This window comes from Staurois parvus, unplaced genomic scaffold, assembly GCF_062004578.1.
Source record: "Staurois parvus isolate SC_StPar_1 unplaced genomic scaffold, SC_StPar_1.0 ptg000525l, whole genome shotgun sequence".
In the NCBI taxonomy this organism is placed as follows: domain Eukaryota; kingdom Metazoa; phylum Chordata; class Amphibia; order Anura; family Ranidae; genus Staurois; species Staurois parvus.
In genome coordinates this window covers 7,991,573-8,007,102 of record NW_028318321.1, presented here as the reverse complement: position 1 = coordinate 8,007,102, position 15,530 = coordinate 7,991,573, and the positions used below count along the sequence as shown (strand labels likewise).

Here is a 15,530-nt window from a genome sequence, read left to right as displayed (position 1 = left end):
ATCCAAGAGATGGTCATCAGTGGTAAACGTTTTTATTTAGTGAATACCAACAAATTAACTGATATTTACAATATTAAAGCATGCAAACATCTACTGTTCACAGCAGCAACTCTTGGCAACAGCATTATTTTTGTTTGCGAAAGCATAGAGAACTGACTCCTAACACAATTCCACTGAACACCATCTGCTCAAAAATGACTGCATATCCCAATGTAATTACAGAAAATCTACATTCTTTTCTGTGAAAAAAATAGATTTTTTTAGTGCATACTGTAAAATCCATTTCTTGGAGTTCATTGAGGGACCTGGGATTCAGAGACAATTGTGTTATACTGCCATCTACATAAAGATTTGTACATTGGCAAACAACAGCATCACCCCTCCCACTCCCAACATGCTTCAGTATTGTAGCAATGCAAAATCACATACCTAGAGGGGTGGGACCTGTGTTCCTCAGTGAACTCCAAGAAATAGATTTTATAATAAGTACAAAATCCATTTTCTTTATCGTTTGTTGAGTTACACAGGATTTAGAGACTGGGACATCAAATAGCTGTCAAACTGAGGGGTAACAAAACACTAACAAGCCAACATAATAAAAAAAACAGTCCTAGGGATGCCTGAAGGATCGTATGTCTTTGCTAGCATCAGATAAGACCTGAACATCCACCTGGTAGATCATAGAGAACATGTGAACATAGAACCAGGTAACAACCTTGAAAATCTGGGAAGCACTTGCCTGATGTCAAAAAGCCAAAGAGGCACTGAAAAATCTAGTAGACATTGCTTTGACAGAAAGGATGGAACCCGATCCTTAGGATCATATACTTTAATGAGGATCTGTCTGAGCCACCAAAAATGGTGGAATAAGAAACTAATTCCCTGTTGGTGGGACCATCAGTAATGACAAAATGAAAATCTGTTTTTTAATATTGGAATCAGTGACTGTGAGATAAACCTGCACAACACAAATTATATCCAGAAAATGAAGGGAAACTCCTTTTGATACACAGGAGCTAAACAGAGGGATGGAAGAAAAATGCCCTGGTTGAGGAGAAAGGCTAGAAATTTCCTAATGGGTAAAACCTGATTGCTTGTAAAGTTCTGTTCATGTTGTTATCTGTAATATTTATAATATGTTGACAAGGACTTTGTAAATCACAGAATGCCCTTTCACTTGATGGCACTTACCTTTTTGATTCTTTGTTATGCAATTATGCTTCCTATTGAACTGAATGTACAAATTACACCTGTTGGGTTAATTCCTCATAGAGTTGAGCTTTATTATTTCTGGAGACTCTTTAATAAGTGGAGTAGTACCACTGGATTGGCCACTGTGCCAACGTGGTGCCTATATTTAAAAAGGGATCAAAGTTTTTACCAAATAACTACAGACTTGTTAGTTTATCTTCTATAGCACACAATGCCATCTGCAGTTTCTAAAGCTAGCAACATACTTTCCTGTATTAAAAGAGGATAGACTCCACAAAGAGAGAGAGAGAGAGAGACATAATTTTGCCCCTGTACAAATCATTTGTAAGAACTCGTCTGGAATATGCAGTTCAGTTTTGGGAACAAGTTCACATAAAGGATATCAGTGAACTGAAAAAGAGCAACCAAACTGAAAAGAGGTATGGAGGAGCTCAGCTATGAAGAAAGATTAGAGGAACTTCATTTATTCTCTCTTGAGAGAAGGAGACTAAGGGGGGATATGATCACCATATATAAATACATAAGTGGTCCATACAGTGAACTTGGTGTTGAGTTATCCACTTTCAGGTAACTACAGAGGACAAGGGGGCATGCTTTATGTCTGGAGAAGAAGAGATTTAACCTCCGCATACGGAAAGGCTTCTTCATAGTGAAAGCTGTGGAACTAGTAATGGCCAGCTCAGTAGGTTCTTTTAAAAAAAGAGTCCAGTCTTAAATACACAAAATATAACTGGATACTAACATTTATAGGAAATAACACCAAGGGAAGTTGATGCAGGAAATATCGGATTTCTTCCTGGGGGATCATTAAGGAATTATTTTTCCCCACTGGAGCAAGTTAGACCATACTACATGAAGTTTTTTTTTTTTACTTTTCTCTGGATCAACTGTGAGTATAGGATTGTGTATATGGAAGTTTTGATTTTTTTTGTATTCTATTGGTTGACCTAGATGGACTTATACCTTTTTTCAACCTAACTGCGGGACCAGGTCACTCCCCGTGGTGGTTTATGATGAACATTCCATGAAGAAATCAAGTGTTTTTGAATGGCATAGGTGGTTTAAGAATGGGTTGGAAAATGTCCGTGATGATGCAAGAACGTGGTAAAACAGTCAACCAACATTGTTACTTGGAACTCCCGAATCGGTCACGGAATCTGTTTGGAGAAAGAGACCATAACTCTAGCCTAACAAGTGGATTCTCCACCACACAATGTTCCTACACGCAATGTGTTAAGTGAGTTGAGTTTCTGACCCAGAAATCCATTCCAAAACTTGACCAACCACCTTATCCAAATGAAAACTTTAGCGCTCACCAAAAAAGTTTTTTTTGGAGTATTCAAAGTATTTAAAAGCTGCAGTATCCTGTTGGCAAATTACCTCTAAAAATGCAAAATGTTACACCATGCTCAAAATGTGATTATAAATGTGACTCCTAAATAATAATTTGATTTACACAGTATATAAATAAATGCATAATCATGATTCAATTTCTAAAAAAAAATATTGAAAACAATTGTGTTGAAATCAAACTAATAATCAACAATCATCACATTTTATATATGTGCTTTTTAAACCCTACTGTGAATATAATCCATATTCAATTCGAAAACATTCCATGTTCTTGGCTCATAAATCCATTTAGAAACTTGACCAACCACCTTATTCACTTGACTTAGGATCCTACGACTTTCAGCTGTCTTTAAAATTAAAAAATGCCTTCAATTTGATTTGATGACATCCTGCACATCTGGAGCACCCCGACAAAGATACTGCGCAGTGTTGTGGAAAACAAATTCCAGGAATGTTTCTGGTAGTGGCACATTCATCTAGAAAAGTGCATCGCTTCACAAGGGGACTTCTCTGAAGGTGACAACAGCAGCTTGTCTATAGATAAGCAGTTTTTTTTCAGTTAATTCTGGGAATTAAATTGTCACACCTCATACACATTCCATCTAGTTCAAATCAACCCCAAATTGCACGTTTGCTATTTCAGGACCATTTGATTTGCCACTGACTATAATATGCTTACCCCTCTTAGGCAACCTGTCAGTTTTTTTTCATTTAACCAGTGGGGTGAAAGAAAAAAAACTTACCTAATTCACCCATCCACACATTGAAGGTGGATAAGGGAACCCATCTGTTAGGCTAATGTATTCTGACAGTGGGGAGACTTCCCTGCTCTCAGATAACACTGATCAGCGCTGCAGGCTATAGCCTGTGGTGCTCATTGAGTGGGGAAAATCTGATAGAAAGGTTGTACAGATGTCGATCAGTGGATCAACTCATGTAAAACTACAGTGCACAAACACGGCTCGAAATCTGTCTGGTCCCTGTTGAACTGGCCGAACTTCAATCCATGTATGGCCAGCTTTACAAAAGGCATTCTCCAACTCATCCTGGGATATTTTCTGGTATGCCAAATGCCCTTTGTCAGTTGGAACGGATTACTTTTGCCCAAGGCCCAGTGGATACATGAATACCAGGGGTGCCCTTCTTTTTAAGGTGATGGGGAAAAAAATGTTTTCTTATCTATACATGAGTGTCTGTTGTCCCCTTGTGAAGCGATGTACTTTTCTAGACGACTTTGCCACTGCCAGAAAGATTACTGGAATTCAGTTTCTGGAATTCTGCGCAGTATCTTTGTTGTGGCGCACTGGATGTCCAGAATATCACCAAATCTGTGTCCTTTTAAAGACATTTTTAATTTTGGAAACAGCCAAAAGTTGTAGGGTGCTAAGTCAGGGGAATAAGGTGGTTGGTTACGTTTCAGAATGGATTTCTGGGCCAGGGACATACAAAATTTCTGCATGGAATATGGATTATGTGGTTGCACAGAATATGGAATATATTCACAGGAGGGTTTAAAGCTGTAGTAAACTTCCTCCAATAAAAAAAAGTTCTCCCTGCAAGGTAAAATCATAATGTGCTAGTATGCATCATATAAAAATATATCATGAGAGACTTACCTTGAAATGAAGTCCTCCAGAGGTGCACTGTCACCGCTGATAGATCTTCACCCGGTCTTCCTTCCAGATTTGCGGGCTCTGTTCGTTTGATTAGCCAAGCCGTGACATCAATCCCATGCATGCGTACAGCTCTGAAGGGATGGCATGAGTATGCTGTCCCTTCAGAGTGCATGAGCCAGTGACAACACCAGCTGCTGCTTACTGGAATCTCTCTCCTAAACGGTGCACATTTAGGAGATATTTATTTTACTTAAAGGTAAACATTGTTATAAGCTTACCTGTGGGTAAAAGTAGCAGATATTCACTACCACTTTAAAAAGCACATGTATGGAGTGTGTTGTTTGTTGACTATTGGTTTGATTTCAACACAATTGTTTTCAATGTTTTTTCAGAAATTGAACCATGATTGTGCATTTCTTTATATACTGTATAAGTCAAATTTTTATCTAGGAGTCACATTTATATTCACATTTTGAGCACAGTGTAAACATTTTGCATTTTTAGAGGTAATTTGCCATCAGGATTCTGCAGCTTTCAAATACTTTGAATACTCCAAAAAACCTTTCTATTGAGTGCAAAAGTTTTCATTTGATGAATTGTGGATTAATGTATACCAACTAATTTACAGTTTTGGGCAGGGGAATCCACAAGAATCCATAGGAGTCCCTCCTTAACCCTCAATGTGAAGCCTGTAGGAAACACCTAGTCTAACTTCCCACTTTTATTTTCACGGTGGCCATACAAACTTTGACCAAAGCATGGAATTGTAAACTACCAATGATTGCTCAGATCAAAAGCAAAATGGCCTGGTATCTAATGAAAATGCTGGGGAACTCCATGAAGAAATTCCAGAAAGTCTGGACAATGTAGATAACCCAGTACTTCCCAACGGACCTTAGTGTCGGGCAAACGGATTTGTTCCACAATAACATGATGTTGATTCGTAGAGGTGTGGAACTGAAATGGGACAGCCTCGAAGGAAGCTATCAGCCCAAGAACTTTCAGCAGAAGTGGAGAGATGGGTGACTCCTGGACTAAAGTGTTCGAACCTGGAAGCGGAGGGTTAGAAGTCTGCCTTGGGGAATAAAAACTCTGGCCTGAGCAGAGGACAGGATAAATGAAAGAGCACCAAATTGTAAGCACTAGGGACCCAGAGAAAATCAAAGGACACTTAAGTGTACTGAAAAATGGGGATGTGCAATTATTATGTCTACAGGTTGGAAGACATGAGGGGACAGAGGGCGGAACTTTAGCTTGTAGCCCCTGGCAACCACCTCCCACACTTTGGCATCTGAGATGCTATCTGAATAGGTGTCTGCAAAGGATAACAGATTTCCCCCCCCCCCCCACTTTGGAAACTGGGGGAGCGTCTTCAAACCGAAGAGCAGATTTTAGAAATTTGCAGTGATACTGGGCAACTGGCCTAGGTCAGGCTTTGGAAGTAATAAAAATAACTTTTCATGATTTCAGAAGGGGGAATAAGACTTCCCTGCCTGAGGTTTAGGCTTCTCTGCTGTGGCAGATGAGTACACTTACTGCCAGTGAAATTTTTGATGAGGGAGTCAGGGCAGCACCAAACAGTTGCTTTCTATCAAAGGCATGTGCAGTAAAATGCATTTTAGACTAGCATTTTAGCCAAAAAAGTTCTCCACATGTTCACTGATAGGAGACCACAAGTTCTCTGATGAGTAATGTCTACTCGCCCATCAAAACAGTAGCCAAGGGCAAAAAGCATACGCTCTAAAAGTTCTTCAAATAGTGCAGAAAAAACAAAGTTTTGGAAAGAATGTCCAAACACTTTTAATGGAATCCTTAAAAAGAAGTGTATCCTCTAAATCAGGGGTCCTCAAACTACAGCCCGCGGGCCACATGCGGCCCACCGAGGACATTTATCCGGCCCGCCGGCAGGGGCGTATTTGCCGCGAGGAAGGAACACTAAGTACAGGGACGGGCAGGGGGCTGCTGTATCTTACCTGGCTCCGGTCCCAGTCCCACGACGATCCAGTCCAGGAAGCGCTGCTCCTTCATTCACTCTGGCCACTCCCTCACTCGATGTTCGCACTGCCGCTCGGCTCCGCCTCCTCACCGGTGATTGGGCGCCAGAACTGTAGCTCAGGAAAGGCACACAGACGGCCAATTACCTGCGAGGAGGCGGAGCCGAGCAGCCCCGCGAACATCGAGTGAGAGAGAGACTGGACTGAAGAAGGACAGCTGACAGGTAAGTGTGCTGTGCAGATGGTGCTGCTGCAACCAGGTATGCTGGCTGCAGCAGCACCATGCTGGAACAGGAGTCAGCAAGTTAAGTGTCATTGGTGTCAGTGGGAGGAATAGTGCCCCATCATTGGTGTCACTGATACTAATGATGGGGAATTATTCCTCCCACTGACACCAATGATGGGGCACTATTCCTCTCCCCACTGACACCAACGATGGGGCACTATTCCTCCCCCCACTGACACCAACGATGGGGCACTATTCCTCCCCCCACTGACACCAACGATGGAACACTATTCCTTCCCCCACTGACACCAATGATGGTGTACTATTCCTCCCACTGACACCAATGTTGGGACACTATCCCCCCCCGACACCAATGATGGGGCACTATTCCGCCCCACTGACACCAATGACGTACTATTCCTCCCACTGACACCAATGTTGGGACACTATCCCCCCCCCCCCCCGACACCAATGATGGGGCACTATTCCGCCCCACTGACACCAATGACGTTCTATTCTTCCCACTGACACCAATGATGGGACATTATACCTCCCAATGGCACCAATGATGGGACACTATTCCTCCCACTGACACCAATGTTGGGACACTATCCCCTTCCCCTACTGACACCAATGACGGGGCACTATTCCCCTCCCCCCACACTGACACTAACGATGGGGCACTATTCCTCTCCCCACTGACACCAACAATGGGGCACTATTCCTCCCCCCACTGACACTAATGATGGGGCACTATTCCTCCCACTGACACCAATGATGGGGCACTATTCCTCCCACTGACACCAATGATGGGGCACGATTCTTCCCACTGACACCAATGATGGGGCACTATTCCTCCCACTGACACTAATGATGGGGCACGTTTCTTCCCACTGACACTAATGATGGGACACTATTCCTCCCACTGACACTAATGATGGGGCACATTTCTTCCCACTGACACCAATGATGGGGCGCGTTTCTTCCCACTGACACCAATGATGGGGCACTATTCCTCCCACTGACACTAATGATGGGGCACGATTCTTCCCACTGACACCAATGATGGGGCACTATTCCTCCTACTGACACCAATGATGGGGCACTATTCCTCCCACTGATACCAATGATGGGACACTATTCCTCCCACTGACACCAATGATGGGGCACTATTCCTCCCACTGATACCAATGATGGGACACTATTCCTCCCACTGACACCAATGATGGGACACTATTCCTCCCACTGACACCAATGATGGGGCGCTATTCCTCCCACTGACACCAATGATGGGGCACTATTTCGCTCCATAAGACAAACTTGGGGGGAAATGTCTGTGCGTCTTATGGAGCGGCCGGCCCAGTATTCCCGCCGCCGTTGTATGTCCGCAGTGTCTGGTCATCTCCTGTACTGTGTCCGCAGTCTCTGGTCATCTCCTGTACTATGTCCGCAGTCTCTGGTCCATCTCCTGTACTATGTCTGCAGTCTCTGGTCATGTCCTGTACTGTGTCCGCAGTCTCTGGTCATCTCCTGTACTGTGTCCGCAGTCTCTGGTCATGTCCTGTACTGTGTCTGCAGTCTCTGGTCATCTCCTGTACTGTGTCTTGTACCTGTTTAAAAAGTTTGAGGACCCCTGCTCTAAATGGATTGATAGCAAATTATTAATATGGGATATTGCTAGGTCTGCAGACATAATGTCAAACTTCATAATAAAAGCGTCCCAGTCCATTAAAGTCGTCTGGGACTAGCAGATGCACTGGGAGGTTTTTGCCAGTTTTGGGATCACTAAGAGAACCTAGACATGTAGCAGCAGTGGCAGAAGCTACAGGCTGCTTTTTCAGTTTTAAAGTGGATCACACATTATTAACAAGAGCTAAAACAGTCTCTTAAAGCCTGAAAGTAATGTTAACTGTCTGAAACTCCTCAGAGTTAATGTCATCCATTAAGGATAGGATTTCTGAGAGTTTCATCTAAAAGAGTGTGCGACGAAAGGATTAGAGGCTGCTAGGGCAGGTCAGATATATTCAGCAGGGGAAAGCATGGAAGCAGCTATTCGATTTGCAATTAGTCCCATAAATCCCTGCATAACTGCAGTGAAATGCTCCTAGGAGAGAACTGATGAGGGGGCTATGTCGGATGACGCTATGGAAGACTCAGGGGACTCGAGCAAAGGATAACATTCCAGGCTGTCAGTGTCAGATGCTCACGTAGGTGTACTTCAGGCAACACTGGAGCCATTAATGGATATGAACTGGAGAGACTCATTACAGCGGGACTGATCCTCATGTGTCTAGGACCCAACATGTTGCACTGCAAGGCAGCGACAATTCAGTTCAGGGTACCAGGCTAAACCTCGGGTACTCAATAACCAAATGCAGATGACAGAAGAGGTTCATAGGGCCGAAGGTGACCACTGTAGGTAGACAACAAAGGCCAACCAAGAAAATCCTTTGTGATTAAGAGCAGTAGCGGAAAACACTCCCCTAAGCTAACTGTATCATCACTTAGTCCTCACCATTAACCCTTTCCAGAGTAAACTGACAGAAAATAGGGATATTAAGGCCATCCAAAAGTCTTCATACCTAGCTAATTCCCAGTGCTTAGCCCACACAGCCTAGTTACAAAGTGAGTCTTTAGAGACTCAATGACAGTAGATGTTGTGCCATGGCTCTGGACCTGGAGAGGAATCTGTGGGTATCTAATGAAGTACACCAGAATATGAAGCCTAGTGTCTTAATGATACCTTCCAGGCTATCCCAGAAATTGTCTAGTCCAGGTAGAGCCTCCATAGCTATTGCTGGACACTGTTTTTTGGGGGGTTTTTTTGCTTGCCAGTATCCAAATCCTCCTACAGGCAGCAGTATAACCCAATTGTCTCTGATTTATGTGTCCCTCAATGGACAAAAAGAAAATGTGTTTTCCATTTATAAGGTCCCCATGTTGAGGAAGTATGTCATAGCTGAACAAATCTGATTCGGTAACAAAAACGTTTTAATGCTGCATGACTAGCAATTCAGGATTGTAATCAGACATTTTCTACAACACTATTTTGGCTATATAGTGGAATAGATTTATCTTAAAACAGCACTGTCCTGGTGTCAATATTGCTTTGTTAGGATGACAGTATTTGGGTCTATAACTGTACTGTTGTGGGTCTCTTAATAGGATCTGCTGCTACACCATGATTTTTTTTACTGAAACTGTAGTTTATTTTTGTATTGCTCAAATCTGTTTAGATGGCTAGTAACTTTAGCATGGTTTAATATCAGTGGTTGCATCGTGAGCTACACATAACTTTGCCAAAGCAAAAGTAAGCTAGGCTGATAAATGCTGTAATGGGACAACTAATGACTTTATCTGTACATAGACCAAATATAATGTAAGATGTGTTCAATTTCCAGCAAAATTAACTGTTCAGTTTGTCTCCAAGCTAAATATTCAGACTGGATATTATGTATTGTTCATGTAGGACCATACAGCCTGCTCACCTATCCCATCTGCATTTGGTATAGGCTCCATGTAGCCAGGCATAGAATTATTCCCCATCATATCATACAGTATAAACTCAGTACACATACATTTGGTAAATGTACTTATCAGTAAAAGTTAACAGCTATTTTTATATGGAGAAACTTTATATTCACCAATTTTTTAGATAACATTTTTCCAATCATGCAATAAATCTGCATTTACAAAGATCATATATGAACAATTATTTTTTTAATTACTTAAAAAAAAAACACTATTGAATCCTCAGTACTTGTCCTCTCTATAAGCTAATTGCTGACTTCTTCGTAAATTAATAATACTCATGTAAAAAAAACGTGATGTGGCCAATAATGTCACTAATATATAGTAATAGTGTAGTACAGAATATTACTCACCCGGAAGGCACAACTGCAGCCTATCAACTACAGTTGCAATATTTCTCTGCTGTATTCTGCATCTTATGATATCTTCTGTCTTAGCAATGACCTGGTATATAAAAAAAAATATTATACTAAAAGATATTAGAGAACCGTGGCTTATTAGCTATCACTGCTGCCATGCAGAGTTTGGATCCAGAGATGTATAGGCACACATTTTATGTACCTGTCTGGCTGTGGCAAGTACAATCAGTGGTCAATGAGTGGAAAGTGGCATGTAAAAAAAGATTTTTGTACTTAATATAAAATCTTTTTCTTGGAGTCCATTGAGGGGCAGGATTGTAGAACAGTCTACAGAAGGTTAAGCCAGCCTTCTCAGAACAATGTCTTTAACGGTCATGTCTCAGTTTTGTAAGCAAGCAGTATATAACGCTATAAACACATGGGTGGGACCTGTGTCCCTCAACGGATTCCAAGACATATATTTAATTGTACGAAAATCTTATTTTCTTTGAGAGACACAGGACTGTAGAAGAGTTGAATAGCTTTTCTGGAGCGGTCAAAAGCAATCCAACTGAGGAGTGGGCAAAAAATCACTAGGAAAATGACCAGATGCAGAATTTAACTAGCATCAATGCCTGAATGGAGGGTGGATGAATAACAATTTATAGCAAGTCATATCCCACTTGTCCCTTCCTCTGGATTTTCCACTGAGATCAAAATGACAACTATCAGTCCATCTATAATCCTAGACTCTGACCTTTCCTTTAGGACACACATCTAATCACTCTGAGGAAGGGGGTTCAGCTCCCGAAACGCGTCAGCTCATTGGCATCATTAGACACAGATGTATTGTGACTGTCTATGTGGACCACTTATACTGCTTTTAATCACGTTGGTTTGTGAGTATATATCCTCTTTTTATTCAATAAATACGTGTTTTACCACGGTAATGCACGATGAGAGTACGCCCTTGTCTGTTCTTTTCCACACATCTAATCACTGTCCAAACCTAGGTGCCTTAACCTCCGTAATATTTCCAAAATTCACCGCTTTATAACACACACCACAAAACTTCTAATTCTTACTCTGGCTATCTCTTGCCTCAATGCACAGCAACTGTCTCTTTGCTTTCCTTTACACAAGCAAACCTCTCTTTAATCCATCATAAATACTACTGTTAGACCCATTCACCTTACTAACCGTTCAGTGGCTGCCTCTTTCTGCCATTCCCCCCACTGACTTGTACTAGGTCAATGTATCAAATTCAAAATACTAATAACAAACAAAGCAATCCACAACTCTGACCCCAGCTTCATCACCAATCTCATCTCAAAATGTCACCCAAACCATCCACTCAAGCGCTCTCCTACCTTATCTTGGCCTTGACTGCTCACCCCTTCCCCATCCCCCACCCCTCTATCCCCCTCCCCCCATAATTTTTTTTATGAAAAATACATCTTCAGTTTTCAAAAAAGTTTCTAAAATAGAAATCAGGGTAATTTACTGATTCTTACCTTTCTGTGTTATATTATCAACTTTTGTATTATATATGATTTTAAAACCAGAAAACTGAGCCTTTTCATGGTGGAAATAAAGTAAAAATTAATAAGAAAAAATACATACCCAAGAGAAATAAATGGTTGTAAAAAATTTTTATTAATTAAATAATGATTTTATGAGATGGAGCAATGATTGTTCAAGCCTAATAAAAAGACAACTCCTAGCTGCCATGTTTTTGTGCAAATGCAAAGTTACGATTTAAAGCAATATTACACCCAAAACAAAAAATGTAATATATTGCAGTTTACCAATAATTAGATGTGGTAGCTGCATTAGTTTTCTTTTCTTACGCATTTTCCCTCTGTTTTCACCTAGTGATCTGGCCAGTAACACATCACCTGTATTAGAGTTCCCCAAGTCTGGATGAAGGAGCACAGGGGCACATTTGGAAAGCAGCATTGTCAGTCTGGGGAAGGGTGGAGCGATAGATGGAGATTTAAATACACTAACAAATTGAAGCTCCATCTAACACTTTATGAGCAGTTACAGCAGTTTTTTTTCTTTTGGGATAAAGATTTTACAAAGACAAATAAATGCTGATAATTGTAAACATCTCTTTCAGTGTTTAATGGTTTGTCTCATTTGTGTAACTGTTATATCTTGCAAGAGGTGTTCTTTGTAAAACAACAGACTGGCAAGATCACCAAATGAAAAGAAAAGAAAAGAAGTCTAAAAAGAAAATGAATGCAGACATCACATCTGAGAATTGGTAAGCTGCAATATAATAAATGTTTACTTGTGGGGTCAATACCGCTTTAACCACAACCCCACTGCCTTATAGCAGATATGCTGCTACAGGGAGGCAGGGGTGCACAAAATCACGTATATATACGTGATTTCGCATTTCCGGGCAGGGGGTGCCGCCATTCATGGCAGCGGTTGTCAATCACCAGGTCCCGGCTGGTGATTACCCACCGTCGCCCGGTGATTACTGAGGATCTCCGACGGGGAGGAGGGCTGCTTTGTTTACAAACAGTCCTCCTCCCTGTCGGCTCGGGCACACTGCTCTGGATAGCTGTGCACAGAACAGCCATACAGAGCATTGTGTTTACAGTAAAGCCCACACACACCGCCCCCTATTAAAAAAACATCTCAGGACACAGTTAACCCTTTAATCGCTCCTCATGTTAACCCCTTCATGCCCGGTGCCATTAGTACAGCGTCAGTGCTTTTTTTTAGCACTGTATTGGTGTCACTGGGGATGTAAGTGACACCAAGTCAGTTTCTCCCCAGTGTCAGAATGCTCGCCACAGTCCTGCTATAAGTCGCTGATAGCCACCATTATTAGTAAAAAAAATAAAATAAAATTCCAGTATCTATACCACCATTTGTAAACGCTATAACTTTCACGTAAACCAATTAATTTACAAGTATTGGGAATTTTTTTTTAGCAAAGACATGTTGCAGAATACATTTTGGCCTAAATTTATGGCAAAATTTTTTACTGGACATGTTTAATAGCAAAAAGTAAAAAATATTGTTTTTGTCTCAAAATTTGTCTCAAAATTGTTTTTTAAAGCGCAAAAAATAAAAAACGCACAGGCAATCAAATATCACCAAAAAAAGCTAAATTTGTGGGGAAAAAAGGACGTAAATTTAATGTGGGTGCAGCGTTGCATGACCGCGTAATTGTCAGTTAAAATAACGCAGCGCCATAACGCACAAATGGCCTGGTCAGGAAGGGGGGTAAATCCTCTGGAGGGCAAGTGGTTAATTAAACAAGTGAAGCTTAAAATAACACTTCAACATGCAATAAAACCTTCATAATAAAAAACAACAAGGGCACTTCCTACCTTTGCAACAAATCCTTTGTTGTAAAAATGACAGATGCATTTAAATCCAAACACATGCAAATGTTATGAAACCATAGGCATATATCAAACGGCCACACAAATTTGGGGTCATAGGAGGCATAAAAGATGCTTGGGTGGGAGAACATAAGTAAAAGCAGGCCTATGAAACATATCCATCCTTTATGAATAAATAATAAATAACAACTGCATTTCTTACCTCCTTCCCAGCTTCCTGAAATCTTCGGTTGGTATCAGTAACCTGGACCTTTAAAAAAATGATTTTGTCTTGGTTAGAGAAATAAGCACACAGTGCACTAATGTAACTGCTCACCCTTGTAATCAGATCATGATTCATGAGGAACTTAGAACAAAGCAGGGCAAATTCAAATTAACTCTACAGTTTGAACTTGAACTTTTAACCACAAAGGCCTTTTGTTGCCTTTAATTACTTATGACAGTTCGGACTAACAGATTCCGTGGCAAACTTCTCAAATTTACTTGGGATTTTTGAACTCTTCTTGTTCCTGTGGGTCTGTCAAACAATTCAAATCATTGACCCAATTGGCCACTGGTCCCTTTTTGATAACCTCAATGAGGTCTATGCTCCATTCATTGTCCGCGAAAGATGGCGATGGCATTTTTCTTGTAATTAAACATTCATACTTTGCTGAATGCAAACATTGGGTGGCTGATTCACATCAAAAGTGAAAATCTACAAACCCCAGCAAGATTTTTTCATGCTGCAGGTGCAGCCAGAGCGCGACCTCATATTTTCCCACATATTGAGTGACCCATTAGGTCATCGTAATAAGGAAGCGCATTCGGATGGATTCAAAATCTCATTAATTTCAGAACAATAATGTTCAATGACCTCATTGACGCTGCGTTTTGTCCCCTGTTATCTGAATATCATTTAGATAATGGTTTGCCAATCACAGGCTCCGTTGAACTGCGCTCGACTTGTCTGCTGCCCACATTTGTGTTCTGCAGAAGTGTAAAAGGAGCTAAAAGGGTTGGTACAGTGTGACCTCTGCTGAAGCTCCTAACACTTCTCTGGAAGGCGAAGCGTAATCTTTCCCAAAGCTAAAACACTAAAGCACAATTACCAGCGGTATCCCACACGTAATTGAAAATCCTAGCTGGCTCCCAATGGGTACAAATGTAATTTGGCAGGGGCTGCTGGAAGGAAATGAAAAGGGGAAAAGAGAATGTTTTGTGTGTTTTGCTAGAACTTGACAGCGACGTTGACGCACCTGCAGAACAAACCACTCTTCTTAATAAAAATGGGGGCTCAAGACTATTGATGTGCAGGTGATGACCTACACGGAGGACCGTCAATGACGTAGGAGTCAACTGCATGTACGTGCAAAAAACATTGCGTGGTCTGGCACAATGGAAAAGATAGTGAGCTAATGAGAAATTTTATCATTACTGGGCAAGGACAGGAAGAAAAGGGTTTCTGCTTGTTCTGGTATATATCAGTGCCATGCAGTTAGCAGGCAATTGGTCACACAGAGCTTTCTAAGGCCATCAACATTTATGAAACTATCAAAGATTCTATTCATGATGCAAAATTTGTTCACTAAAGGGTGTACTCACATTAGGGTCTTCATAATACACCCAAGCACATTTGATTTTCAAAGTCCAGCTTCCCAGGACACTCCATCATTAATAGGATGGGGCTACTGTGGTGGCTTATTGGGCCAAAGCTGGGCATACATGGCTGAACCGGAAGAGATTCGATCAAGGTGTCGGCAGGCTGATTGAAAACCAGCCTGTTGGTAATCATTGTTTTCTGCCAGCCGAGAAGGCTCCCTGTGCCCCTTCCTACCGGCAGAACACAATAGTGCTGCGGGAGGCATTTCCCTATTAACACTGCCTGTGTTGATGGGGAAGGAAAATTGAGT

General features: G+C 41.4%; 1 protein-coding gene across 4 annotated transcripts in view; it reads right to left on the bottom strand.

Annotated features, from left to right (window-relative positions):
* EXOC6 (exocyst complex component 6) overlaps nucleotides 1–15,530 on the bottom strand; it is a 314,975-nt gene that overhangs the window by 228,261 nt on the left and 71,184 nt on the right. For all 4 annotated transcript variants that reach the window (XM_089690302.1, XM_089690303.1, XM_089690305.1 and 1 more), the window contains exons 3-4: nucleotides 13,841–13,888; nucleotides 10,286–10,376 (exon numbers count right to left, since the gene is read on the bottom strand). In XM_089690302.1, coding sequence (XP_089546428.1) covers nucleotides 10,286–10,376; nucleotides 13,841–13,888 — 139 coding nt within the window. The remainder of the gene's footprint in view (nucleotides 1–10,285; nucleotides 10,377–13,840; nucleotides 13,889–15,530) is intronic.